Source organism: Neopsephotus bourkii, unplaced genomic scaffold, assembly GCF_033783945.1.
Source record: "Neopsephotus bourkii isolate Nb327-2 ecotype Australia unplaced genomic scaffold, CSIRO-AGI_Nbou_v1 NB_1679, whole genome shotgun sequence".
In the NCBI taxonomy this organism is placed as follows: domain Eukaryota; kingdom Metazoa; phylum Chordata; class Aves; order Psittaciformes; family Psittacidae; genus Neopsephotus; species Neopsephotus bourkii.
Genome location: NW_026902153.1, coordinates 3,967 through 29,112, shown reverse-complemented (window position 1 = coordinate 29,112; position 25,146 = coordinate 3,967). Strand labels below are relative to the sequence as shown.

At 58.6% G+C, this 25,146-nt stretch overlaps 5 protein-coding genes and 1 pseudogene across 5 annotated transcripts; 3 read left to right on the top strand and 3 right to left on the bottom strand.

Annotated features, from left to right (window-relative positions):
* Nucleotides 1–1,009: 1,009 nt before the first annotated feature.
* LOC133224407 (uncharacterized) lies at nt 1,010–1,910 on the top strand. The gene is made up of 2 exons (XM_061375869.1): nt 1,010–1,431; nt 1,518–1,910. The coding sequence occupies exons 1-2, from the start codon at nt 1,069–1,071 to the stop codon at nt 1,908–1,910; spliced, it is 756 nt and encodes a 251-aa protein (XP_061231853.1). The 5' UTR covers nt 1,010–1,068.
* A 767-nt stretch (nt 1,911–2,677) lies between these two features.
* On the top strand, nt 2,678–4,041 carry LOC133224404 (PHD finger protein 7-like). Its single transcript, XM_061375868.1, has 6 exons — nt 2,678–2,790; nt 2,872–3,034; nt 3,158–3,264; nt 3,366–3,479; nt 3,596–3,714; nt 3,896–4,041. Exons 1-6 carry the CDS (start codon nt 2,678–2,680, stop codon nt 4,039–4,041), a joined length of 762 nt encoding a protein of 253 aa, XP_061231852.1.
* Nucleotides 4,042–5,047: 1,006 nt separating this feature from the next.
* LOC133224409 (C-C motif chemokine 4-like) lies at nt 5,048–5,675 on the bottom strand (annotated as a pseudogene).
* A 2,488-nt stretch (nt 5,676–8,163) lies between these two features.
* On the top strand, nt 8,164–10,822 carry LOC133224403 (PHD finger protein 7-like). Its single transcript, XM_061375867.1, has 8 exons — nt 8,164–8,178; nt 8,269–8,370; nt 9,403–9,527; nt 9,609–9,771; nt 9,894–10,000; nt 10,102–10,215; nt 10,332–10,531; nt 10,632–10,822. The coding sequence occupies exons 1-8, from the start codon at nt 8,164–8,166 to the stop codon at nt 10,820–10,822; spliced, it is 1,017 nt and encodes a 338-aa protein (XP_061231851.1).
* A 968-nt stretch (nt 10,823–11,790) lies between these two features.
* LOC133224411 (C-C motif chemokine 4-like) lies at nt 11,791–12,410 on the bottom strand. Its single transcript, XM_061375873.1, has 3 exons — nt 12,338–12,410; nt 11,998–12,106; nt 11,791–11,872 (listed from the first exon to the last, which is right to left on the bottom strand). Exons 1-3 carry the CDS (start codon nt 12,408–12,410, stop codon nt 11,791–11,793), a joined length of 264 nt encoding a protein of 87 aa, XP_061231857.1.
* Nucleotides 12,411–14,545: 2,135 nt separating this feature from the next.
* Nucleotides 14,546–24,719, bottom strand: LOC133224402 (uncharacterized). The gene is made up of 17 exons (XM_061375866.1): nt 24,633–24,719; nt 23,525–23,591; nt 22,322–22,488; nt 21,746–22,023; nt 21,501–21,572; nt 20,646–20,717; nt 19,727–19,798; nt 19,219–19,299; nt 18,695–18,766; nt 18,335–18,409; nt 18,104–18,222; nt 16,643–17,997; nt 16,392–16,505; nt 15,422–15,480; nt 15,240–15,306; nt 15,084–15,151; nt 14,546–14,570 (listed from the first exon to the last, which is right to left on the bottom strand). The coding sequence occupies exons 1-17, from the start codon at nt 24,717–24,719 to the stop codon at nt 14,546–14,548; spliced, it is 2,850 nt and encodes a 949-aa protein (XP_061231850.1).
* Nucleotides 24,720–25,146: the final 427 nt, after the last annotated feature.

The window sequence follows — 25,146 nt, the reverse complement described above, 5'->3', positions numbered from 1 at the left end:
GGACTGCACTGGCTCTTCCCATGCACTTCCTTTCTCACTGCTCTAGCCCAAAGAGCCCCAGAACTCCCCATTTCAGCTGCCATCAAGAAAAGCGGGAAGGAAGCCAAGGCTCCAGATTGCTTAAAGTCAGACCTCTGGGGGGATGTGGGGAAAGGATGCTGCAGGGCACCCCAGGGCATGGCTCACCCTGCATTCCCCCATCTAACGCAGCCCTTCTCTCCCCCGCAGCGTGGAGCTGCAGAATGGGAAAGAGGTTCTGCGTGGTCCAGGACTCGTCCCAGCAGCACCAGCGGCAGAAGCAGTCAACCCGCACGTCCGCGTGAAGCTGCCTTCCCCATAAGCCGTACATTGCTCAATAGGTTTAATACAAGATCTCATGCGGATCTGCTGCTGGAGTGAGACTGGATAAATCCTGCGGGATAAACGGGTCACATCAGCATTTGTTCTCACCACGGGGACCCAGGAATAGTCCAGGAGGCCTGGAAGGGCAGGGAAACCAAAAAGGGGTACGGCCGATCCCCTCCAAGATGAAGCAGCCCATGCCCAGGCGAGGTTCACCAAGGCTCAGTGCTAATGCTGCACTTGGGTCACAACAACCCCATGCACCAGGGAAAAGAGGCTGGCGGAAATGGCTTGGGGTGGTGGTCAAAAGCCAGCTAAAGCTGAGCCAGGTCTGTGGCCAGATGGCCAAGAAGGTCAACGGCATCCTGGCTTGTATCAGCAATAGCGCGGCAGCAGGGCCAGGGAAGCCATCGTCCCCCTGTACTGGTGGGTCCCGTGCCGGGGGGTCCAGCGCCTGGGCTGGCTGCAAGGTGGGCACTGCGAAGGGCAGGGAGACGATGAGCAGAGCCAGCCCACACCACGCTCCCTCCCTCCATCTGTCCCTGGATCGCAGCCCTGTGCCTCTCCCCGCATTCCAGATGCCCCGGGCGGAGCCCTCGTGCGCTGCCGCATCACAATCACCCTGCACTTAAAGGGCGCCCCCCCGCAGCCCCACATCAGTAGGGTCTTTGAGCAAACCAACATTGCCAGGCCCAGCCACCTCCTTGGCTGCAGCCACTTGCAGTGATGAAGCGCAAATCACGGCGCCGCAAGGCCCCGTGTCCAGCAGCGCTGCCAGAGGAGAACGAGCCCTCCTGTGCGCCTCCCCAGTGCAAGAGGCAGCAGGACGGCCCTGGTGAGGAAGGTGAGTGCACAGCATCCCGCTGGGACCCTGCCAGAGGGGACTGTGGACGCAAGCACCATAGGAAGGTGGTTGCGTCTCTCCCCCATCCCGCTCCCAGCATTACACTGGGACCCCGTCACAGTGCAGGGGGTGATGCTGCTGCCCCCCCTGCAGTGTGCGGGTTCTGCCGGCGGGCCGATTGCAACCCCGAGGTGGTGGGACAGCTTTGCCGTCAGGGTGGTTTCTGCGTGCATGAAAATTGCCTGGTGAGTGCCTGGTCCTGACACCCCCCTCTCCGCGGCCCCGCACCGCCAGCAGCCCCTGGCACATACCCTCTTCTCCCCTCTTGCAGTACCACGCCAGCAGGCTGCAACAGAGAGGGGCCGATGAAGAGGGCTTCTACGGCTTCCTCTTCCCTGACATCAAGGAGGAGCTGAAGCGGGTGGCACAGAAGGTGGGGCCTGAGGGCATCACGGTCTGCATTCCCTATGTCCAGCACTGCACAGGCCAGCAATCCCCCAGGGATGCTCTGGCAGCTGGCTGCAAGCAACCGCCCAGATGCCCCTTGATCCAAAAAGTCCTCTTTTCTGGAAACTGGGACTGGGAGAGACAAAGTGGATTTATCAGTGGTCCGGTGTCACTGGAACGTGGTGGGGTTGTGCTGGATGAGGGCAAACAGGAATCCCCAGGGGCATGGCTCCAGAGAAGGGCAATTGTGGAGTTTCACGACAGGGACTCAAGTTGATGCAGAGCCTCAAATCCTCCTTTATTCCCACCAAGCCTTTTTTATCCCCTTGGTGGGTCCTTTCCCAACCTGCACATGCATACAACGTTCAATCTCATTGGCCACTGTGAAACTCTCCAGGTAAATAGTCCAATCACGGCGTTGCAGACCCTCTCACAGCCCCCACATTGTCTGGCCTTCAAGGCCCCAACTCATTGCCGCAGGGCTTGTCAAAGCACCAAGGCTTCGGAGCTCATTCCCAAACTCTTTTTCATGCCAATCTTTTCGCCTTCACTCCCCACAGGCAACGGAGCTGGTGCAGGGCCTGGAGCACAAGCCTGATGGGGAATGGCTGAGGGACCTGGGGGGGGGGGGGCGGGGCGCTAGTCTGGAGAAGAGAAGCTCTCAGGGGGGACCTTAGAGCTCTCTACAGCTGCCTGACAGGAGGGAGCGGTATCTGCTCCCAAGAAACAAGTGTCAGGATCAGAGGAAATGCCTTCAAGCGGGAGGTTTAGATGGAGATGAGGAACAATTCCTTCCCCAGAGGGTGCTCAGGCATTGGAACAGGCTGCCCAGGGCAGCGCTTGGAGCCACCGTCCCTGCAAGTGTTCACACCCCATGTAGGTGAGGCCCTCAGTGCCATGGCTTAGTGGTGGCCTTGGCAGTGCTGGGGAACGGTTGGACTGGATGAGCTTGAAGGTCTTTCCCAAGCTGGTTGATTCCATGGCTCTATGGTTCTATGTGGCACTGACACCATTCCCCTCCTGTCATCCCCAGAGGTGCTGCATATGCCGCCAGCGGGCGCCTCGGTCACCTGCAGAGCCCGGCGCTGTCCCCGCACCTTCCACTACCCCTGCGGCAGCGAGCGGGGCTGCATCTCCCAGTTCTTTGGGGAGTACAAGTGAGTGTCACCGCCCTGGGGTACCCGAGCCAGGGCCGGGATGGACGAGAGCTGGGGCTGAATCATCACCTCTGTCCGCAGGTCCTTCTGCTGGAAGCACCGGCCGCTGCAGCGGGTGCGGGCGGTGCAGCAGGAGCAGACCCTGTGCCTCATCTGCCAGGAGGCGGTGGCGCAGCGGCCGTGCTATGACACCCTGGTCTGTCCCACCTGCACCAGCGCCTGGTTCCACCGCCACTGTATTCAGGTAGGCAGCAGCAGCACCTGCGGTCCCCGACGTCATCAACCCTGTGGTCACCCCATCACCAAGCTCCTGGGGAGGGTGAATGGGACCCCACCACCGCTGGTGCTGATGCTGCATCTGTCCCAGGGCCAGGCGCTGCGCTCTGCCCTGCACTACTTCCGCTGCCCTCTCTGCAGTGACAAGGACACCTTCCAAAAAGAGATGTTCCGCCTGGGCATCAAAATCCCGGACAGGTCGGTGCCCTCCCCCTGCCTCCTTCCCCTCTGCGGTGCTCCGGCCGATCCCCTCCTGCCTCCCCACATCCCCAGGCCTGAGCGCTCCTCTGGTCCCACAGGGATGCTGCCTGGGAGGAGAATGGAGCCTTTGCCAGCCTTTATGAGCGGCACAGATCCTGCGACACCAGCCAGTGCCTGTGCCCCGCGGGACAGGAGGAGGCAGAGGAGAATGGGTGAGTGCTGGTGGTCCCTGAGGTCGCCCCCTTCGGGTGGTGATGAAGGTACCAGGCTGGCAACCCCCATCCATCTCAGGGGCCTTTGGTTGCAATGGGTCCCATTGCCCCCCCAGGCCCTGGCGACTGCTGCTCTGCCACTCCTGTGGCTCCAGAGGGACCCACCGGCGCTGCTCCAACCTGGGAGAGGAGGTGGATTCCTGGGAATGCTGGGACTGCAGCGACACGGGCACTGGTGAGGCCTGCAAGTTGGGGGGCGGGACACAAGATCCCAAGAGCCATGTGGCCACCACTGCTACTTGGGACATGGGGACAGGCTCAGGGCTGTGATGGAGGGAGGGCGGGAGGGAGGGAGGTAGCGAGGGAGCGAGCGTGGCACAGGCTAGGTGTGCTCATCATTCCCCTGCCCCTTGCAGTGCCAGCCTTGCTGCCAGGCCAGGTGCTGGACCCACTGGCACAGGGCCCCTCACACAGTGTCCCAGCTCCTGACACCTCACCTGGGGACGAAGAGGCTGGGATCCCGCCAGGACGCCGCGACGTTACAGAAGGGCTCCAGGAGTAAGGCCATGGATCCTTGGAGGCCTTGTGCGAGCAAAGCAAAGTGTAGGCCTCACATGTACATGACTTAAGCTGAAGGGCACACTGTCCTTGACCTCTGGGGAAAGTCCCTAGGGGCGGAGCTGCGGTTGAAGACCCCTGTAAACAGAGACCGTATATGGAAGGGGAATGTAAATGAAACCGTTCAGAACTGGCCAATGCTGTTATGTCTGGTAGGCATAATTAGCGCTACGAGGATATAAGCCATGTACAACACGAATAAAGTAGAAGCTTGTTTATCGCTCATATTGGGTTGTTGTGTCTGGCTTCTCCTCGCCGTCGGCACCCCGACACCAACCGACCCTCCCAGACCCTACCCTAGAGATGTGCGGGTTCTCTCTAATGAAACTTGGAGCTTCACAGACGTGGGTTTGCTGGTTGTGCCTGAGCACTGCAGGGCAAGAGCCGCTGCTTTGTCCCCAACCTCCTCCTGGCATCACAGGGGATGCCGGGCTGCTTCCCAAATAGGAGCTGGCACTGGGCACCCAGTGGAGATGCTGGTGTCATCCCATGGGTGGCACTGGAGCTGAACCCAGGTTCCGGAGGGGGAGGCACCATGGGGGATGCTGTGGGGCTGAGGATGCTCTGTTCCAGAGAGAGCAGTGACCCCAGGATGCGTGGAGAGCACGGGTGTCACCATGGGTCTTGTCTCTCCCATCGGGGCTCCAGCGGGGACCTCAGAGCACACAAAGGAGTTGATAACACAAATACTTTCTTCAGGCATCGAAACTCCTGACTGTTCATTAGCAAGTAAATTGATATGGTTTAAATAATTTTCAGTTGAAATTATTACTTTTGATATAATTTATTTTATTTGGTGTTTTTTTCCCCCGCTTTTTAGCAAAAAGTACTTTGTTTAATTAAGTTAAATAGAAAGCTTTCCCACTGAAGAAGGCTGCAGTCCAAGTGGTCTCTTGTGTACTCAGGGCTGGGGAAGCACCAGGGGCATGACGGGTGGCAAGGGGGAAGGGTCAGTTCTTCAGGCTCTGGAAGCGCTGCAGATGTGCCTGCAGCCAGGACCCCTGGGATCTGTGCACAGCTCCTTCTTGGTGATGATCATGCTGCCAGGACAAGTCCCACGTTAGAGTGCTCGGCCGGGGCAGCGGGGTGCCTGCGATAGTTCCCCAGCCATGGCTGGGGCAGAGGGATGTGGACATGGCCCTCTTAGCCCCCAGAGCTACTCCCATCACTCTTGGCTGGCTGCAGCTGCTGCTGGTGATATAAGCAGGGGTGATGAGGTGCCGTGGGATGGGGCGTTGCTGGTAAGTGAAGCAGCACGTGGTGGGGACACCATCTGTGAGGGCAGAGACAGAGAGCCCTGAGGAGACCCCAGACACAGGGGTTCCCGGAGGATTTGCCGTCTCCCATGTCCCCTCTTGTGTGCTATTCCCTGGGTGCCAGCGTTGACCTCTTGCTCCCAGCTCTCTCCCTCCTGATGGGGATGGAGCTCACGCTCTGCCCCAGCAGCTCCTATGGAGCAATGGCACAGTGCGCCCCAGGGAGGGTGCAGCAATGCTGGACTCACCGAGATGGGCCTCAGATGGGGAGCGGGCAGCCACGAGGAGGAGAGGCGACCAGAGCGGCTGCAGAGAACTTCATGGTGCTGCGGAGCTGAGGCATCTGAAGCAGGGCTGGAGCTGGGCACTGCAGGGCTCTGCACAAGGCTCAGCCCTGTGGCCATGCCCTCCTTTCCTCCCCGGCCACGTGGCCCGCACAGGCTTTCAAGGAAAGAAAATGAGTCCATGATACCAGGGAAATTATGTTCAAAGCACCCCTATTTGCTGAACTGGAGAAGGAAACCGCAGAAAGGGAAGCGCTGGCCATGGAAGTGCAACTTTCAGATTCCATTTGGGTGCCCCAAACGCCACAGCACCAACACTGCCACTGCTGCAAGGATCCCCCACCAGGCATGAGCCAGGCCGAGGCACAAAGCTCCATGGCCAGAGCCCCAGTGGCAATCTCAAGGAGGCAGCAAGCTCCAGGCAGGGATTTGCTTTGCCGCATCGCCGTGTTCAGCCGTGTTGGGAGGCTGAGGAGCTGCTCTGTGGATGGACACCCCCAGGCTCTGCTGCTGTTGCTGACAGAAGACCACTGCCAGGAGAAAGCTCCCAGCTTAGTCCCAATTTTGGCACAAACAGCCTTTCTCACCCTGCTCCCCTGATCAGAGCAGAGATTCAGAGTTAGCGTCAGACCTGGCACCCAGGCTGGGGAGATCAGTAGTAAGCCCTCCGTGGGCAGGTCCGTGGGCAGGGGAACAGGGGTTCCTACCCTGCAGCAAAGCATCACTGCCATGGATGTGAGAGGGGACCCCTTGTAGCAGAAGGAAGGAAGAGAGTCCCAGGGGTACCCCCAAATCTCTTGTGCCAGGGGTGGAAAAGCACCAATCCCTTTTGCCTCCCCTCATTCTGCAGCCCCTATAGCTATTGTTCCTACAAGGAGGGCATAAAATCCCTGCCCTCCTCATCAAGAGCTACCAGGAGATACCTTCCCACTGCTCCCACAAGACTCTGCGCTGAGTACCCCAAGCCAGCCTTCCTCCCTGGCACCCAGCTCCTCACCTTCACTCACCCACCTTCCCTGTGCTCTTCCCTACGTTCCTTCCTTGTTCTGCCTTTCAGGAAGCCCCAAAGAGAGCCACCCCCAAAGGGTTCCATGAGGGACTGCACTGGCTCTTCCCATGCACTTCCTTTCTCACTGCTCTAGCCCAAAGAGCCCCAGAACTCCCCATTTCAGCTGCCATCAAGAAAAGCGGGAAGGAAGCCAAGGCTCCAGATTGCTTAAAGTCAGACCTCTGGGGGGATGTGGGGAAAGGATGCTGCAGGGCACCCCAGGGCATGGCTCACCCTGCATTCCCCCATCTAACGCAGCCCTTCTCTCCCCCGCAGCGTGGAGCTGCAGAATGGGAAAGAGGTTCTGCGTGGTCCAGGACTGGTTCCAGCAGCACCAGCGGCAGAAGCAGTCAACCCGCACGTCCGCGTGAAGCTGCCTTCCCCATAAGCCGTACATTGCTCAATAGGTTTAATACAAGATCTCATGCGGATCTGCTGCTGGAGTGAGACTGGATAAATCCTGCGGGATAAACGGGTCACATCAGCATTTGTTATCACCACGGGGACCCAGGAATAGTCCAGGAGGCCTGGAAGGGCAGGGAAACCAAAAAGGGGCACGGCCGATCCCCTCCAAGATGAAGCAGCCCGTGCCCAGGCGAGGTTCACCAAGGCTCAGTGCTAATGCTGCCCTTGGGTCACAACAACCCCATGCACCAGGGAAAAGAGGCTGGTGGAAATGGCTTGGGGTGGTGGTCAAAAGCCAGCTAAAGCTGAGCCAGGTCTGTGGCCAGATGGCCAAGAAGGTCAACGGCATCCTGGCTTGTATCAGCAATAGCGCGGCAGCAGGGCCAGGGAAGCCATCGTCCCCCTGTACTGGTGGGTCCCGTGCCGGTGGGTCCAGCGCCTGGGCTGGCTGCAAGGTGGGCACTGCGAGGGGCAGGGAGACGATGAGCAGAGCCAGCCCACACCACGCTCCCTCCCTCCATCTGTCCCTGGATCGCAGCCCTGTGCCTGTCCCCGCATTCCAGATGCCCCGGGCGGAGCCCTCGTGCGGTGCCGCGTCACAATCACCCTGCACTTCAAGGGCGCCCCCCCCCACAGCCCCACATCAGTAGGGTCTTTGAGCAAACCAACATTGCCAGGCCCAGCCACCTCCTTGGCTGCAGCCACTTGCTGTGATGAAGCGCAGATCACGGCGCCGCAAGGCCCCGTGTCCAGCAGCGCTGCCAGAGGAGAACGAGCCCTCCTGTGCGCCTCCCCAGTGCAAGAGGCAGCGGGACGGCCCTGGTGAGGAAGGTGAGTGCACAGCATCCCGCTGGGACCCTGCCAGAGGGGCCTGCGGATGCAAGCACCATAGGAAGGTGGTTGCGTCTCTCCCCCATCCCGCTCCCAGCATTACACTGGGACCCCGTCACAGTGCAGGGGTGAAGGGGGTGAGTGCTGCTGCCCCCCCTGCAGTGTGCGGGTTCTGCCGGCGGGCCGATTGCAACCCCGAGGTGGGTGGGAGAGCCTTTGCTGTCAGGGTGGTTTCTGCGTGCATGAAAAATTGCCTGGTGAGTGCCCTGGTCCTGACACCCCCCTCTCCTATGCGGCCCCGCACCGCCAGCAGCCCCTGGCACATACCCTCTTCTCCCCTCTTGCAGGACCACGCCGGCAGGCTGCAACAGAGAGGGGCCGATGAAGAGGGCTTCTACGGCTTCCTCTTCCCTGACATCAAGGAGGAGCTGAAGCGGGTGGCACAGAAGGTGAGGCCTGAGGGCATCACGGTCTGCATTCCCTGATGTCCAGCACTGCACAGGCCAGCAATCCCCCAGGGATGCTCTGGGCAGTGGCTGCAACAACATTAGATGCCCCTTGATCATCTTTTCTGGAAAATCGGGACTGGGAGAGACAAAGTGGATTTATCAGTGGTCCGGTGTCACTGGAACGTGGTGGGGTTGTGCTGGATGAGGGCAAACAGGAATCCCCAGGGGCATGGCTCCAGAGAAGGGCAATTGTGGAGTTTCACGACAGGGACTCAAGTTGATGCAGAGCCTCAAATCCTCCTTTATTCCCACCAAGCCTTTTTTATCCCCTTGGTGGGTCCTTTCCCAACCTGCACATACATACAACGTTCAATCTCATTGGCCACTGTGAAACTCTCCAGGGAAATAGTCCAATCACGGCGTTGCAGACCCTCTCACAGCCCCCACATTGTCTGGCCTTCAAGGCCCCAACTCATTGCCCCAGGGCTTGTCAAAGCACCAAGGCTTCGGAGCTCATTCCCAAACTCTTTTTCATGCCAATCTTTTCGCCTTCACTCCCCACAGGCAACGGAGCTGGTGCAGGGCCTGGAGCACAAGCCTGATGGGGAATGGCTGAGGGACCTGGGGGGGGGCGGGGCGCTAGTCTGGAGAAGAGAAGTTCTCAGGGGGGACCTTAGAGCTCTCTACAACTGCCTGACAGGAGGGAGCGGTATCTGCTCCCAAGAAACAAGTGTCAGGATCAGAGGAAATGCCTTCAAGCGGGAGGTTTAGATGGAGATGAGGAACAATTCCTTCCCCAGAGGGTGCTCAGGCATTGGAACGGGCTGCCCAGGGCAGTGCTGCAGTCACCGTCCCTGCAAGTGTTCACACCCCATGTAGGTGAGGCCCTCAGTGCCATGGCTTAGTGGTGGCCTTGGCAGTGCTGGGGAACGGTTGGACTGGATGAGCTTGAAGGTCTTTCCCAAGCTGGTTGATTCCATGGCTCTATGGTTCTATGTGGCACTGACACCATTCACCTCCTGTCATCCCCAGAGGTGCTGCATATGCCGCCAGCCGGGCGCCTCGGTCACCTGCAGAGCCCGGCGCTGTCCCCGCACCTTCCACTACCCCTGCGGCAGCGAGCGGGGCTGCATCTCCCAGTTCTTTGGGGAGTACAAGTGAGTGTCACCGCCCTGGGGTACCAGAGCCAGGGCCGGGATGGCCGAGAGCTGGGGCTGAATCATCACCTCTGTCCGCAGGTCCTTCTGCTGGAAGCACCGGCCGCTGCAGCGGGTGCGGGCGGTGCAGCAGGAGCAGAGCCTGTGCCTCATCTGCCAGGAGGTGGTGGCGGAGCGGCCGTGCTATGACACCCTGGTCTGTCCCACCTGCACCAGCGCCTGGTTCCACCGCCACTGTATTCAGGTAGGCAGCAGCAGCACCTGCGGTCCCCGACGTCATCAACCCTGTGGTCACCCCATCACCAAGCTCCTGGGAGGGTGAATGGGACCCCACCACCGCTGGTGCTGATGCTGTGTCTGTCCCAGGGCCAGGCGCTGCGCTCTGCCCTGCACTACTTCCGCTGCCCTCTCTGCAGTGACAAGGACACCTTCCAAAAAGAGATGTTCCGCCTGGGCATCAAAATCCCGGACAGGTCAGTGCCCTCCCCATGCCTCCTTCCCCTCTGCGTTGCTCCGGCCGATCCCCTCCTGCCTTCCCACATCCCCAGGCCTGAGCGCTCCTCTGGTCCCACAGGGATGCTGCCTGGGAGGAGAATGGAGCCTTTGCCAGCCTTTATGAGCGGCACAGATCCTGCGACACCAGCCAGTGCCTGTGCCCCGTGGGACGGGAGGAGGCAGAGGAGAATGGGTGAGTGCTGGTGGTCCCTGAGGTCGCCCCCTTCGGGTGGCGATGGAGGTACCAGGCTGGCAACCCCCATCCATCTCAGGGGCCTTTGGTTGCAATGGGTCCCATTGCCCCCCCAGGCCCTGGCGACTGCTGCTCTGCCACTCCTGTGGCTCCAGAGGGACCCACCGGCGCTGCTCCAACCTGGGAGAGGAGGTGGATTCCTGGGAATGCTGTGACTGCAGCGACACGGGCACTGGTGAGGCCTGCAAGTTGGGGGGCGGGACACAAGATCCCAAGAGCCATGTGGCCACCACTGCTACTTGGGACATGGGGACAGGCTCAGGGCTGTGATGGAGGGAGGGAGGGAGGGAGGGAGGGAGCGAGGGAGCGAGCGTGGCACAGGCTAGCTGTGCTCATCATTCCCCTGCCCCTTGCAGTGCCCGCCTTGCTGCCAGGCCAGGTGCTGGACCCACTGGCACAGGGCCCCTCACACAGTGTCCCAGCTCCTGACACCTCACCTGGGGACGAAGAGGCTGGGATCCCGCCAGGACGCCGCGACGTTACAGAAGGGCTCCAGGAGCAAGGCCATGGATCCTTGGAGGCCTTGTGCCAGCAAAGCAAAGTGTAGGCCTCACATGTACATGACTTAAGCCGAAGGGCACACTGTCCTTGACCTCTGGGGAAAGTCCCTAGGGGCGGAGCTGCGGTTGAAGACCCTTGTAAACAGGGACCGTATATGGAAGGGGAATGTAAATGAAACCGTTCAGAACTGGCCAATGCTGTTATGTCTGGTAGGCATAATTAGCGCTACGAGGATATAAGCCATGTACAACACGAATAAAGTAGAAGCTTGTTTATCGCTCATATTGGGTTGTTGTGTCTGGCTTCTCCTCGCCGTCGGCACCCCGACACCAACCGACCCTCCCAGACCCTACCCTAGAGACGTGCGGGTTCTCTCTAATGAAACTTGGAGCTTCACAGACGTGGGTTTGCTGGTTGTGCCTGAGCACTGCAGGGCAAGAGCCGCTGCTTTGTCCCCAACCTCCTCCTGGCATCACAGGGGATGCCGGGCTGCTTCCCAAATAGGAGCTGGCACTGGGCACCCAGTGGAGATGCTGGTGTCATCCCATGGGTGGCACTGGAGCTGAACCCAGGTTCCGGAGGGGGAGGCACCATGGGGGATGCTGTGGGGCTGAGGATGCTCTGTTCCAGAGAGAGCAGTGACCCTAGGATGCGTGGAGAGCACGGGTGTCACCATGGGTCTTGTCTCTCCCATCGGGGCTCCAGCGGGGACCTCAGAGCACACAAAGGAGTTGATAACACAAATACTTTCTTCAGGCATCGAAACTCCTGACTGTTCATTAGCAAGTAAATCGATATGGTTTAAATAATTTTCAGTTGAAATTATTACTTTTGATATAATTTATTTTATTTGGTGTTTTTTTCCCCCGCTTTTTAGCAAAAAGTACTTTGTTTAATTAAGTTAAATAGAAAGCTTTCCCACTGAAGAAGGCTGCAGTCCAAGTGGTCTCTTGTGTACTCGGGGCTGGGGAAGCACCAGGGGCATGACGGGTGGCAAGGGGAAGGGTCAGTTCTTCAGGCTCTGGAAGCGCTGCAGATGTGCCTGCAGCCAGGACCCCTGGGATCTGTGCACAGCTCCTTCTTGGTGATGATCATGCTGCCAGGACAAGTCCCACGTTAGAGTGCTCGGCCGGGGCAGCGGGGGTGCCTGCGATAGTTCCCCAGCCATGGCTGGGGCAGAGGGATGTGGACATGGCCCTCTTAGCCCCCAGAGCTACTCCCATCACTCTTGGCTGGCTGCAGCTGCTGCTGGTGATATAAGCAGGGGTGATGAGGTGCCGTGGGATGGGGCGTTGCTGGTAAGTGAAGCAGCACGTGGTGGGGACACCATCTGTGAGGGCAGAGACAGAGAGCCCTGGGGAGACCCCAGACACAGGGGTTCCCGGAGGATTTGCCGTCTCCCATGTCCCCTCTTGTGTGCTATTCCCTGGGTCCCAGCGTTGACCTCCTGCTCCCAGCTCTCCCCCTCCTGATGGGGATGGAGCTCACGCTCTGCCCCAGCAGCTCCTATGGAGCAATGGCACAGTGCGCCCCAGGGAGGGTGCAGCAATGCTGGACTCACCGAGATGGGCCTCAGATGGGGAGCGGGCAGCCACGCGGAGGAGAGCGACCAGAGCGGCTGCAGAGAACTTCATGGTGCTGCGGAGCTGAGGCAGCTGAAGCAGGGCTGGAGCTGGGGTCTGCAGGGCTCTGCACAAGGCTCACCCTCCATGCCCATGCCCTCCTTTTCCTCCCCGGCCACGTGGCCCGCACAGGCTTTCAAGGAAAGAAAATGAGTCCATGATACCAGGGAAATTATGTCAGAGCACCCCGATTTGCTGAGCTGGAGAAGGAAACCGCAGAAAGGGAAGCGCTGGCCGTGGAAGTGCAACTTTCAGATTCCATTTGGGTGCCCCAAACGCCACAGCACCAACACTGCCACTGCTGCAAGGATCCCCCACCAGGCATGAGCCAGGCTGAGTCAGGCAGACCTCGACGAACAAGATGGCATTTATATTCGATATCGTACCGATGGTAGCCTGTTCAATCTAAGGCGACTGAAGGCCCACACTAAGACCCTAAACCATCTTGTCCGTGAACTGCTCTTTGCTGATGATGCCGCCCTTGTTGCCCACACAGAAGCAGCTCTGCAGCGTTTAACATCTTGCTTTGCGGAGGCGGCTGAGGTTTTTGGGCTGGAAGTCAGCTTGAATAAGACAGTCGTCCTCTACCAACCTGTACCGCAAGAAGGTTACCGCCATCCCCACATTACCATCGGCGAGTCAGAGCTTAAGACAGTTCATCAGTTCAGCTATCTGGGAACCATCATTTCCTCGGATGCCACAATCGACAAAGAGATAGACAACAGAACAGGAAAGGCATATAGAGCCTTTGGAAAACTCCATAAAAGAATCTGGTGCAATAAACACCTGGAAAAAAGTACAAAGATCAGTGTCTATAGAGCCATTGTATTGTCTACTCTTTTCTATGGGTCTGAATCATGGGTCATCTACCGTCATCACCTGCGACTCCTGGAACGCTTTCATCAGCGCTGCCTCCCTACAATTGTAAACATCCATTGGACTGACTATGTGTCTAATGTCACTGTCCTCGAACAGGCAGGGGTCACCAGCATCGAGGCCATATTGCTGAAATTGCAGCTGCGCTGGGCAGGGCACGTCTCTAGAATGAAGGATCACCGCCTCCCCAAGATCGTGTTTTACAGTGAACTTGACACCGGTAGCCGCAAGAGAGCCGCCCCTAAGAAGAGACATAAGGACTCCCTGAAACAATACCTTAGCCTTGGCCATATTGACTACCATCAGTGGTCCACCTTGGCCTCCAATCGGGAGACTTGGAGGCACACCATACATAATGCCGCTGACTCCTTTGAGAGTTCACGAAGAACTAGTCTCGAGGAGAAAAGACAACGCAGAAAGAATCGCGCCCCACCTGTTCCACCCAAGGAGACCTTCTGCTGTGCTTTTTGTAGCCGGATTTGCCTATCCCACATTGGCCTTCTTAGTCATCAGCGCGCTTGTAGTAAGCGTGGGTAAAGCCCTTCCCAAATCTTCGTTCGCGAAGTCAAGCCATGAGTGAGATGACAAATCCTTTTGCTGTGCGACTCCGTTTTTCTCAAGAGTTCTGCCCGTTTCCAACTAGTTGTCTAATCTTGTGTCTTTAGCGAGCTTTGTGAGCTCATACAGTTATATCCACACAGCAACACCTCTGGTTTGTGAAAGCCAGTACATTCATGTGTTTATCACATTTGTAAGGGAAACGGGAGGGAATTCCCGCTTTTGCCCGAAGGGAGCTGAGCGGAGCCGAAGCCTCCCAGCGGGGACAGAGCTGACCGAAGGTACCCCAGCAGAGCCGAGTGAAGCCGATGCCACCTGAAGACAGTGGAGCCGAAGGGAGCCGAGTGAAGCTGAAGCCTCCCAGAGAGGACAGAGCTGACCAAAGGGACCAGAGCAGAGCCGAAGGGAGCCGAGCAGCGCCGAAGCCTCCCAGAGGGGGCAGAGCTGACCAAAGGGAGCCGAGCAGAGCCGGAGGGAGCCGAGTGAAGCTGAAGGGAGCCGAGCGGAGCCGAAGGGAGCCGAGTGGAGCCGGAGGGAGCCGAGTGAAGCTGATGCCACCTGAAGAGAGTGGAGCAGAAGTCACCCAAAGAGGGAGCAGCTGCCCGAAGGGACCCGAGCAGCCACGCTCCCCCACACGCACACACACATGCTGCATGTGTTTTCTCACATGCAGGCACATATGTGTGCAAGCACACACACTTGGTAGCAGAGCCTCAACCGCTCCCAGTGCTACAGCACCTGTGAGCACACACACAGAGGCTCAGACGCATGCATGCGTGCATCCATCAACTCACAGGACACGGGGAGAACGAACAACCCAACACTTTTATTGGTGACTTCAAAGAACTTCTGTCCTGCTCCATGGATAAGGACCATCACACTGGGGCTCGGGGCGCTTCTGGGACAAGCAAAACCCAGTCTTCCTCTGATGGCACACCACTGTGAATGACTGACCAGGTTCTGGGATCGCTGAAGTGACAGCAAGGACATAACAGCAATGTCACAAAAGTCACTGGGGAGGGAGTTGGAACTGAGTGAGCATTAAGCTCCCTCCCAACCAAACCACTCGGTGAGGCTATGCTTCTATGAACATCAAGGAAATAAGAGCTGGGAAATAACAGCCAAGAAAATGACAGCAAGGAAAGAGCATCTAAGGATATAGCCAAGGAGGCAACGTCAAGGAAACCCTCAGCAGTTCCTACATGGAACAAGAGCTGAACTTGGCACCAGCATTGCCACCATCACATTTACCTTATGTCAAAGACCCTCTTGTCCAAATCTGCCTCCTCCTGAGCACCGCGCTGAATCAGGGGCACCTTCTGCAGGGCAGGGATTAGAGAGGTGAGAAGCAGGCATGGGGCAGGGACCGCATAGAGGGACAGAGCTGGTGCCTGCTCCTGCCCTTACCTCCTCCTCGTCCCTGTCCATGTCCTTGCTCCTGCTCCACCACTTGGGCCGCAGCTTCCGAAAGCACCTGGAAACAGGCAGGAGCAGAAGGATGAGAAGCAAAGGATGAACTCCTCCAGTGCTGGAGGAATTGGGGGGGCTCTGGACAGGGCTGGGTGCTGCTGGGGCAGGGCAAGAATTACCGCTTCAGACACCATCTGCTGCTGCCTTGGGAATCCTTGGCACGTTTCTTGGCAGAGACCTGGTGACAGAGAGACGGGGACTCAGAACATGGAGGTTTCCACATGGAATTCTGCAGCATGGGGGAGCCAGAAGGTTCTTCCTCCAGCCCAGTGCCTTCTACACACGTGCAAGGCTGTGCCAGCAGCCACGCCTTTAAGAAGAGCCCCCCATGCCTCCCTGCCAAGCTCCCCGCTGCTCCCTGCCTCTGGAATGACCCAGAGTTCTCCTCAGTCTTCTTAATTTCTACCTTTCTCCTCTGCACAGAGCTCTGCAGGCTCCCCCCCGCCCCTTCAACCACTGCCTGCAACACGCACGATGCCTTCTAAAGACATGAAAGCTCATTTGTCTCTTCGGAGGAGAAGGGCCCCAAAGGGAGGTTCAAACTCCGCAGCAACGATTGGGCCCCTGCCCTGTGCCCGGGCATGGCCCCGACCCACCGGAGCAGCAGCACCATGCAGAAAGGCTGGGTATGGGCTCAGGGCAGAGAGCAGGGGCATTGCTGCATGGCTGGAAGCAACGGGTGCTGCAACAGAGCAGGGCCAGGACAGGAGCTGGGGAGGGGAGGCTTGGGGCAAGGGGTTGCAGGCTAGAGCCTGGTAAGGGCTGATGGTGGAGGCCGTGATGAGAGGGAGCTGCAGCCCCCCTGAAGGAAGGGGCTACTGGGAAGCTGCACGGCAGAGCTGGGGACAGACCCTGGCAGGAGCCAGGGCAAGCTGCTCCCAGCAGCTCTGAACACCTCCAAGCTCCAGGGTGGGGTGCCACAATGAGCTCCAAGCCTGGGAAAACATCTCTTGTGCTCGCCAGCACATCCACAGGCATCCGCAGCAGCACCCGGGCCCCATGAGCACTGTGGGAGCACCCCCCTGCCCCTGTGCTCTCCAGCCCCAGGGTTTGGCTGGCAGCGCTCTGCCAAACAAGTCCTTGGCTCACCTTGAAAGAGCACTGCACCAGGAGAGCAACGCATATGATGAGGTTCATCAGAGCGAGCAGTGAGAGCGGCAGCACCAGCGGCAGCCAGCGATCAGAGGTGTGCTTGGGCACCTCCTGGGAGAAAGGAGAGTGCATCAGGGAGGAGAGGAGTGGGAAGGGAGGACAGGGGAGGGGAGGAGGAGGAAAGGGAGGCCCCTTCCATACCCCCCTGCCCAGACACACACACGCAGCCGTGCCCCGCTCTCTCCTACCGTCTCTGCAGATTCACTGTGCATCCGCCTGGGCTGGACTTGGGCATGGTCACGAGAGGTGCCGGCATCCTCCTCCCACACACACTGCTCAAGGAGGTCAGAGGGCTCCGGGCCACGCTGCCTCTCACTCAGCAGCTTCAGGAGCAGCCCCGTCCTCGAGACCATCTTGGCGCAGGCCTGCTGGAGCTGGGGCAGGCCACAGTCCCCCCGCAGGGCTCGAGCCTCCTGTGCCATGAACCTGCGCAGGGCTCCATCTGGCACCAGAGCGTGGAGGTGGCGGCTGAGCAGGGTGTCAAAGGGGGGTCCTCGCTTGGCTGCTCTGCCCGGGGCGCTGGAGCTGCCCTGTGCCGTTGGGGTCGGGGGTTCCTGCTCCTTGTGCTGCCCGGGTGTGGTGGTGCTTGCAGGGGCGGTGGGTGGTCTCCCGCCTAGAGAGGAGCGCTCTGCTGCAGCCGTGTCCTCTGGCGTGCTGCTGGCAGCAGGGGGGCCGTTTTTAGCCAGCAGAGCATAGAAATACTGGGTAGTGCTCAGTCTCTGCTCTGCTCTACCCTCTGCTGCTGCGGGCTCTTCTTCTGCAGCCCTGCTGCCCACTGTCCCATCAGTGTCCTGCTGCTTCTGCTCCTCATCTGTCCCAGCAGAGTCCTGTGTTGGGGATGATGCCTCCTCATCTTCTGCATTATCCTCATTCTCCATCCCGTCAGTCGTGTTGGTCTGCTCCATGGCGTCGGAATGATCCTGACTCTCGCCGGACCGGGCGAGGTGCGAGGCCTCTGTTGGGTATTGTGTAGGGGGCTGTGCTGTAGCAGGGGTGGCTGTTCTCTGGTGGCTGGAGACTGGGAGGATGTCGCTGAGGTTCATACTCCGCACTGCTTCCCATAAGATGGACTCTGCCCGGATCAAGTCTAAGCCAGGCTCCTGTTGCTGCCAGCTTATGGCTCTTCCTCCCTCCTCTACTGCCACCTCCTGCCCCTTGTCCCTCTGCGCTGGCCGGGCTGTGCTGGGGCTCTTCACAGTCAGGATGCTCATGGCCTTGTGCAGCTTCTTCTTCAGCTGTGCCACGAGCTCCTCTGCTAGAAAATAGAACCTCCTGGTGTCAATAGAGCTGCTCCAGCCCCTGTGCTGAATGCTCTGCAGCATCACCATCAGCTCCTTGGTGGTGTTGCCCTCCTGCCTCGAGAGCTGCTGAGAGGAAGGTGCTGATGCATTGGGGCTGCTCAGGCTCAGGAGAACTGTGAGTGTGACGGTTCTCTGCCCCCTGAGGGAAGGCTCCTTAGGCTGCAGATTCAACACAGAGCTGCTGTTCCCTTTCCTGGGTGGCACCGTTCCCTTCAGGAGCTCTGGTGTCTCTGCCAGGGGAGCTGTAACACACCAAGAGCACATCAGTGACAAGAAGCTTTCTGCCAGACACAGGCTCAGAAGGTTCACTATAGCTGGGGCACATGGGCAGGGCTGGGGGCCAGTTACCGCAGCGGGGAGCAGTGCTGCTGCACACGCTCATGCAGTCGAAGCTGAGGGTCCTGCACGGGGTCTCGGTGCTGTGCTTGTGCTGGCAGAGGCAGCAGGCCGTGTCGTTGGACAGCTTGCTAAAGAACAGAGGTGTGCACAAACACTCAGCATCACGATCCAGGGCAGCGACTCCAGCCCAGGCGGCGCGCAGAAGCCTGCTGGAGGTGGGAGCCAGCCCTGCACACTCACAGTGTTTCCAAGCGGGGTGTCCTCAGGAGCAGCATGAGCAGCGTCTGCCGAGTCACGCGTGTGGCACCCAGGTCCCTGCAAGGGTTTCAGCAAACACAGCACATTCGAGGTGGCGGCGCCAGCCTCTGCTCCGGGAACAAGCCCAGTCCCTGCTGCTTGCGGTGCTGGCCGCAGGGGGATCTGCTGCCACCTTCGCAGCTGGGGCACAGCAGAACTGCTCAGCCTTTGCCTGGCTCTGCCGCTGCCTCCAGCAGGAGAAGGGTGGGATTTGCGGCTGGATCTCTGCTTTCCGGGCCACGGGGCACCCAGAGGCACAAAGAAAGATCCATGGTAAGCTGTTGACAAGGAGTCTGTACTTACAGGTGAGTGACTGAAGGCAGCCTGAAGAACCACGTGTCCTCGATAACAGACAGGGGGTTATGGCTCAGGACCCTGAAATGAACCAACACCCCGTGTGAGTGGGGGGTGCAGGAGGAGAGCAGTGGCAGCGGCTCAGTGCTTCGTGTGTGAGGAAGGGCCTGGGGTGAAGGTTCCAGGCCGGGGCAGATGCTGATGGGCGGATTCACAACATACATCAGGTCCTGACTATCTCCAGCCCAGAGAGCAAAAGCCCAGAAGTGCTGCTTCTGGAAAACACAGCATCCCTTTCTTTCCTCCTCAGCTTGCCCCTGCTGGTGGCTTCCCTCCAACAGGGCTTTCCCTATTTCTCACGTTCCCATTGTCCATGAGCGTTCTAACTGGTCCTGCACCCAGCCAGGCAAAGCCGTGGCCTGACAGAGCTGTCATTCAGCACTGATGCTGCTGCCTATTTGGGGTAAGAGGTGAGCAGAACACAGTGACAAGGGCCACTGCTCTGAGCTCCCCTTAGCCCTTGGAACACTCACAGTGTCTGGAGGAACTGCATCCCGTGCCATGCCCGGAACGTGTCGCTCCGGATCTCGGTGATGAGGTTTCCCTCCAGGCTTCTGGGGAAACAGGAGAGCACAGAAATGAATTGGGTCTGACCCCCAGGAAGCTGGAGTGAAGCAGCTCTGATCTGTAGGAAACAGCCCCATCCAAGGTGGAACTGGGAGGAAGCTGCCATTTTCTCTCCTGCTGCTTGTTAACCTGTCCAGGAGAGGAGACAAAGTGCATGCGTGCTGCACCTCTGCCTGCTCCAGGACACAGCAAGACTCAAGAGGCAGCTTCTATTCCTGCTGGGTTTGCAGGAGCCGTGGCCCCATCCTGGTGTGGCCACCAGCCATGCCCTGAGCTCCGGAGCTGGGCTGCTCCTTCAGCAGGAGAAACCGGAGGCCTTGTTCTAAGAATAACAGGAGCTTTGTCCATCACCAGAAGGTTCTAAATGCAAACAGGCTTCGGCACCCACAGCAGGAAGGAACCCCCATAACTCACATGGTCTCCAGGAAAGGAAGGTTCTCAAAAGCACACGCCTCGATCAGCTGGATTTTGTTGTAAGATAAATCCCTGTTAACAGGAGAACACAAAACGCTGGTGACGTTTGCACTGTCCTGGTTCCTCTCAGGGGCTCTGACACTGGCAGCACAGACCTGCCATAGCCCTCACTTCACACCTCTCTGGCACTGACTTGCAGTGGTGTGGAACCCGAGGTCACGCTCCTGACGGGGGTGGCTGCAGCTCAGAGAGGTTCTCCCAGCTCTGATCCCAGCAGGGGTATTTCAGGGCTGATTTTCTCTCTGGTAACAGCAGGTTCTTTATGCACGCCCCAACAGCACCCTTGTGTGAGGCCTCAGGGACAGGCTGTAACGCCCTGTGTGACCAACATGGGGCTATTCCCCCCAGCTCCTAAACGTCAGCTCCCTGCACAGCCCTGCTCTGCTGTGCGCAGGAGTCCTCTGGCCTGGCTCTAGAAACCAACAGGTTCCTTGTTCCAGCCTGAACTCGCTGCCTGGGCTTGTTCTGCAGCAAACAAGGAGAGAGGAACCTTTGTGGGGAGCGTTTCATGGCCTGCTCAGCCAGAGCCCCCAGCCCCGTCCTGTGGGGGAATGGGAAGTGCCTGCTCCTCTCCATGGGCAATGAAGCTGCACCATGAGCTCCCTCCAAGGCAGCTCTGGGGCATCTGAGCCGAGAGGAGACGAATGCACCAGGTTTGGCCTCGTGCAGGTGTGTGCAGGGACAGGGCAGCAGCCGCCTGCTCCTGCTTGGCCGTGGGGCAATGGGAGCGCAGCGCGTCCCTGCGGAGCCCTCCCCTGCACCAAGACCCTGCTCTGCTCTGGCTGCAGCCGCAATACCGGGCAGCAGGGCCAGGGCAGGGGGAGGCCGTGCCCACCACCATGGGCAGGGGGATACTTACAGGTGCCTCAGCAGGAGCAGCCCCTCCAGCGAGCGCCTCTTCACTGCCCGCAGGTTGTTGTGCTGGAGGACTCTGCAAGAGACGGACGGACACGAGCAGTGGCACCCGCGGCTCTCAGGGGCAATGGAGCTCTCAGGGGAACAACCCTGCAGCAGGGGCCCTGCAGCCTCTCTGCGGTCCTGCCACGGCTCATCACACTCACGGCAGGAGCAGGGGCTTGCTCCCAGCCTGCTGACCCTGCCTGCAGCCCGAGCACGGGCTCCACAGGCCCAGGGATGGCCCCGGGGGGCAGGAGGTTCCCAGCCCAGGGCACTGCTCGCCATGGAGCAGCTCTGGGGATTCACACCCCTCCTTGCTGAGCAGCTCGGCCTTGGCTGCACGTGGCAAGCACTGGTGCGGTGCTCGGCACAGCCTCGGCTCCACAGCCCGGCGGAGGGATGGGGATCCCGGAACCCCTGTGCCGTGTCTGGCACTGGTGGATACTCACAGCTTCTGAGCCCACGGGTATCCCTGCCAGGCCTGCAGGGGGATGGGGATCCCGGAACCCCTGTGCCATCTCTGGCACTGGTGGATACTCACAGCTTCTGAGCCCACGGGTATCCCTGCCAGGCCTGCAGGGGGATGGGGATCCCGGAACCCCTGTGCCATCTCTGGCACTGGTGGATACTCACAGCTTCTCAGCCCACGGGTATCCCTGCCAGGCCTGCAGGGGGATGGGGATCCCGGAACCCCTGTGCCATGTCTGGCACTGGTGGATACTCACAGCTTCTGAGCCCATGGGTATCCCTGCCAGGCCTGCAGAGGGATGGGGATCCCGGAACCCCTGTGCCATGTCTGGCACTGGTGGATACTCACAGCTTCTGAGCCCATGGGTATCCCTGCCAGGCCTGCGGGGGGATGAGGGCGAGCGCGTTCCCAGTGAAATCCCTGCGGAGAAGCCATTGGCAGCGTCACCCCCAGCACAAACCCTTCCCCTGCCCCAGGGCTGCAGCCTGGAGCTGCCCCCTCAGCGCTGCCCCTCAGCACCCCACAGGCAGCGGGGGCCCTGGAGCCGCTCTCGGGGTGTCCCGGGGCAGTGCCCGGAGCTGCAGGGCACTCACAGCACGGAGAAGGGCCGTTGGCGGGTGGCCGGGGGCACGCGGGCCAGGGCAGCGCTGCTGCAGTCCAGGCGGCGCCCGCGGCAGCGGCAGGGCCCCGGGCAGGGCCTCAGGGGCCGGGCCAGGCCGGGGGCCAGGCCCAGCAGCAGCAGCAGCAGCAGCAGCAGCGGTGCCATGGCGGGGCAGGGCCTGAGCGCCTTTGGTACCACAGGCTCAAGGCTGGGGATCCAAACCAGGAGCTCTCGGCTGCGACCAGCAGCGGATCTGGGGCTGTGCTGGCCCTGTGGGCAGATATGGCCTGGGGCACCTCACGCCTCACAATGGGGCCTGGCCCATGCAAGAGTTGCATCAGCCAGGCCTGTGAGGTGCGTCCCCATTGTGACATGGGACAATCCCTGCCACTGGAGCTGGTCTCTGCCCCACCTGGGGCTGTTACAGACCAGCACCTCTACGTGTGCAGCACATGTGCGTTCAGTGCGGTCTGTGTGCGTCTGCCACACGGTGTGCATGCATGTGTGCGTGTGCCTGAGGGCTGCCCTGTGTGGGTACGCGTGTGTACATGTGTGTACATGTGTGTACCTGTGTGCGGACAGCTTCAGGCCTGATGTGTTGGCTTGGGAACAGCAGTGTCACTTCCAAGGGACACTTGGCAGTGTCGCTGTCACACCCAGACCCTGCGGGGAGCTGCTGGCCAATCTCCTCCTCCATTTGGCTGGCAAAGGCTTCCAAGCCAAGGGAGTCAACTCCTTCCCCAAGCTCGCACACCCTCAGAAAGCTGCAGGGCGCCAGAGCACCTCTCGGACCCTATTCAGCACCAGAACACGCTGCATTTGAGCCGGGATGCAGCCGGGCACCCAGCATCTCACTGACAGCCCCGTGCTGTGCTCATAGGGCCTCCAGGCACGGCTTGGTTTGGCTCTGAAGAGCAGGGCAAGACTCCAAAAGGCACAAGTCCAATCAACTCACAGGACGCAGGGGGAATGAGCAACACAGCAGTTGTATTGGTCTATAATGGCTAAGGTAAAAGTAATGTCTAATCTAAACCTCAAGTCAAATCTTTAGTCTCTAAACCTAAAATTGGATCTAAACCTAATGTCTAATCTAAACCTAAAGCTGAGTCTTCATGTGTGATGTAAACCTGAAGTCGAATCTTCTTCATGTCTAATCTGAACCTAATGTCTAATTAAATCTGGTATCGAATCTTTTTTGTGTTTAATCTAAACCTAATGTTGAATCTTCTTGTCTAATCTGAAGCCTGTGTCCAATCTAAACCTAATGTCGACTCTTCTTCGTGTCTGATCTAAACCTAAAGTTGAATCTAAACCTAATGTCAAATCTAAGCTCAGGTTAAAAGGAATGAATCATGTTTCAACTACTCCCCCTTATCCTATCACTAGAGGCCCCTGTATAAAGTCCCTCTCCAGATCTCTTCAGGCGCTGGGAGAGGCTCTAAGGTCTCTCTGGAGCCTTCTCTTCTCCAGGCTGGAGCATTTGGTCTTGTTGAACTCCATGATGTTTGCCATCGGGTGTCATGAGCAGTGAGGGGCCTGCAGCATCCTACTTCGTGGGGAGGGACCATGGGGCTGGGGCTGAGCGCTCTCTGAAGGCAAGGGAAATCGGCTCGTCCCAAAATGATGTGTCCTCACTGGAAAAGCTTGACTGGGATCTGGCATCACTGAAATGACAGCAGGGACAGAACAGCAACAACATAACAGCCATTGGGGAGGGGGCTGGAACTGCAGGAACTGAACGCGGGGCCTGCATCGCCTCCTTCACACTTACCATTGGTTGACACCACCTTGTACAAGCCTGAGTCCTCGCCAGCCGTGGACTGAGCCAGGGCCACCTCCTGCGGGGCAGGGATAGGAGCGGTGGGAAGCAGGCACGGGGCAGGAGCAGGCAGGGAGGCGGAGCTGTTGCTTGCTCCTGCCCGTACCTCATCTTCATCCCTGTCTGTGTCCTTGCTCCTGCTGCACCACTTGGGCCAGACTCAGGGGCTAAGACTCGGAGGCTGAGACTCTGGGCCTCAGACTTTGGAGCTGATACTCTCAGACTCTGAGGCTGATACTGTTGCTGAGACTCTATAGCTAAAACTCTGGGATTCAGACTTTGGGGCTGAGACTGTGGCTCACACTCTGTGGCTCTGACTCTGGGTCTCAGACTTTGAATTTCAGCCTCTGTGACCGAGACTGTGATTTAGACTCTGTGGCTGAGACTCTGGGGCTCAGGTTTTGGAGCTGAGACTCTCAGACCCTATGGCTGAGACTGTTGCTGAGGCTGTGGGGCTGAGTCTCTGGGGCTGAGACTGTGGGGCTGAGACTCTGGTGCTCTGGTTTTGGAGCTGAGACTCTGGCTGATACTCTCAGACACAGACTCTGGCGCTGAGACTCTTGGGGCTGAAACTCTGGGCCTCAGACTTTGGAGCTGATGCCCTGTCCTGGGTTCAGCAGTAGCAGTCACTTTTTCTCCTTCTTAGTAGCTGGTGCAGCACTGTGGTTTTGACTTTCAGCCTGGGAACAGCGATGCAAAGATTTAACCAATGTACGGGACGGGTCCGGCTAAGCTGCTTGCTTAACAATGTTATTGCTTGCCCATACTCAACAAACATTTCTCATGCTCATTATGCTGTGCTAGAGCAGGATGGGAGGACAAGGCTACTGATAAGAGGAAGGAACAGTCACCTGGCTCCTGCTTTCTGGGCCCTGAAACCAGCTAGAACCAGCTTTGTGGTTTGGACTGTGAGGATGGAGGCACGGACCCAGAGATAGAGTGCAAGCTGGATCGTTTGTTGCAAAGATTACACGATATTTATACACTCCAAGCAATTAGCAAGCACACCTGTGTTTGCCTTGCGGTTACATCAGGTGAAAGGTCCATCAGATTTTCTTACCGACATCCTCTTCCCACTTCCGACGTCCTTGTTCCTTGCCAGTTCCAACATCTTCCAAGTACCAGTCAGGGACGGGTCACTCTTCATTGCCTGCTGTAGTTTCTCCTTCCCATGGTCTCTGACAGTTTCGATACATTCCAACCCCACAGTTCCCCCTTCTTGTTTTTGCAATGCAGTGTACACGTGTCTTTCAAAAGCTTGGCATAACATTCGCTGCAGGCATTGTAATAAGCAAGGTGCAACGCGGATGATGGCGAAGAGAGCGAGCAAAAAGATCAGTCCTCCCTCAACCAAAGTTAATACCTCTATGCAACACATTTCTTCCAAAGTTTCCCACCCATGTCCAAGTGTTAAGAGGAGAAAATCGATTGCTGCTCTATTTTGTAAGGTCGCATGTCTTACAGAATCCACACCAGTGAGCAATGCAGAGAGAGGGGATGCTGCAGTGTTAGCTCGCTTAGCTTCACAAGCCAGGTGACGTGGGAGCCACCGCATAGAATCATACAATAGTGCG

What these genes read in the sequence shown, in the direction of transcription:
- LOC133224407 (XM_061375869.1), top strand. Translation starts at nt 1,069, where the DNA reads ATGAAGCGCAAATCACGGCGCCGCAAGGCCCCGTGTCCAGCAGCGCTG. An exon ending in GCGTGCATGAAAATTGCCTG is followed by an intron (nt 1,432 to 1,517) that starts GTGAGTGCCTGG and finishes CCCCTCTTGCAG; the next exon opens with TACCACGCCAGCAGGCTGCA.
- LOC133224404 (XM_061375868.1), top strand. Translation starts at nt 2,678, where the DNA reads ATGCCGCCAGCGGGCGCCTCGGTCACCTGCAGAGCCCGGCGCTGTCCC. An exon ending in CAGTTCTTTGGGGAGTACAA is followed by an intron (nt 2,791 to 2,871) that starts GTGAGTGTCACC and finishes CTCTGTCCGCAG; the next exon opens with GTCCTTCTGCTGGAAGCACC. An exon ending in CTGCAGCGACACGGGCACTG is followed by an intron (nt 3,715 to 3,895) that starts GTGAGGCCTGCA and finishes TGCCCCTTGCAG; the next exon opens with TGCCAGCCTTGCTGCCAGGC.
- LOC133224403 (XM_061375867.1), top strand. An exon ending in CAGTTCTTTGGGGAGTACAA is followed by an intron (nt 9,528 to 9,608) that starts GTGAGTGTCACC and finishes CTCTGTCCGCAG; the next exon opens with GTCCTTCTGCTGGAAGCACC. An exon ending in TACTTGGGACATGGGGACAG is followed by an intron (nt 10,532 to 10,631) that starts GCTCAGGGCTGT and finishes TGCCCCTTGCAG; the next exon opens with TGCCCGCCTTGCTGCCAGGC.
- LOC133224411 (XM_061375873.1), bottom strand. Translation starts at nt 12,410, where the DNA reads ATGAAGTTCTCTGCAGCCGCTCTGGTCGCTCTCCTCCGCGTGGCTGCC. An exon ending in CCCATCTGAGGCCCATCTCG is followed by an intron (nt 12,107 to 12,337) that starts GTGAGTCCAGCA and finishes CTGCCCTCACAG; the next exon opens with ATGGTGTCCCCACCACGTGC. An exon ending in TGCAGCCAGCCAAGAGTGAT is followed by an intron (nt 11,873 to 11,997) that starts GGGAGTAGCTCT and finishes TTGTCCTGGCAG; the next exon opens with CATGATCATCACCAAGAAGG.
- LOC133224402 (XM_061375866.1), bottom strand. Translation starts at nt 24,719, where the DNA reads ATGAAGAGTGACCCGTCCCTGACTGGTACTTGGAAGATGTTGGAACTG. An exon ending in CAACGGCCCTTCTCCGTGCT is followed by an intron (nt 21,573 to 21,745) that starts GTGAGTGCCCTG and finishes GCTTCTCCGCAG; the next exon opens with GGATTTCACTGGGAACGCGC. An exon ending in CAGCACTGCTCCCCGCTGCG is followed by an intron (nt 17,998 to 18,103) that starts GTAACTGGCCCC and finishes GGTGTGTTACAG; the next exon opens with CTCCCCTGGCAGAGACACCA.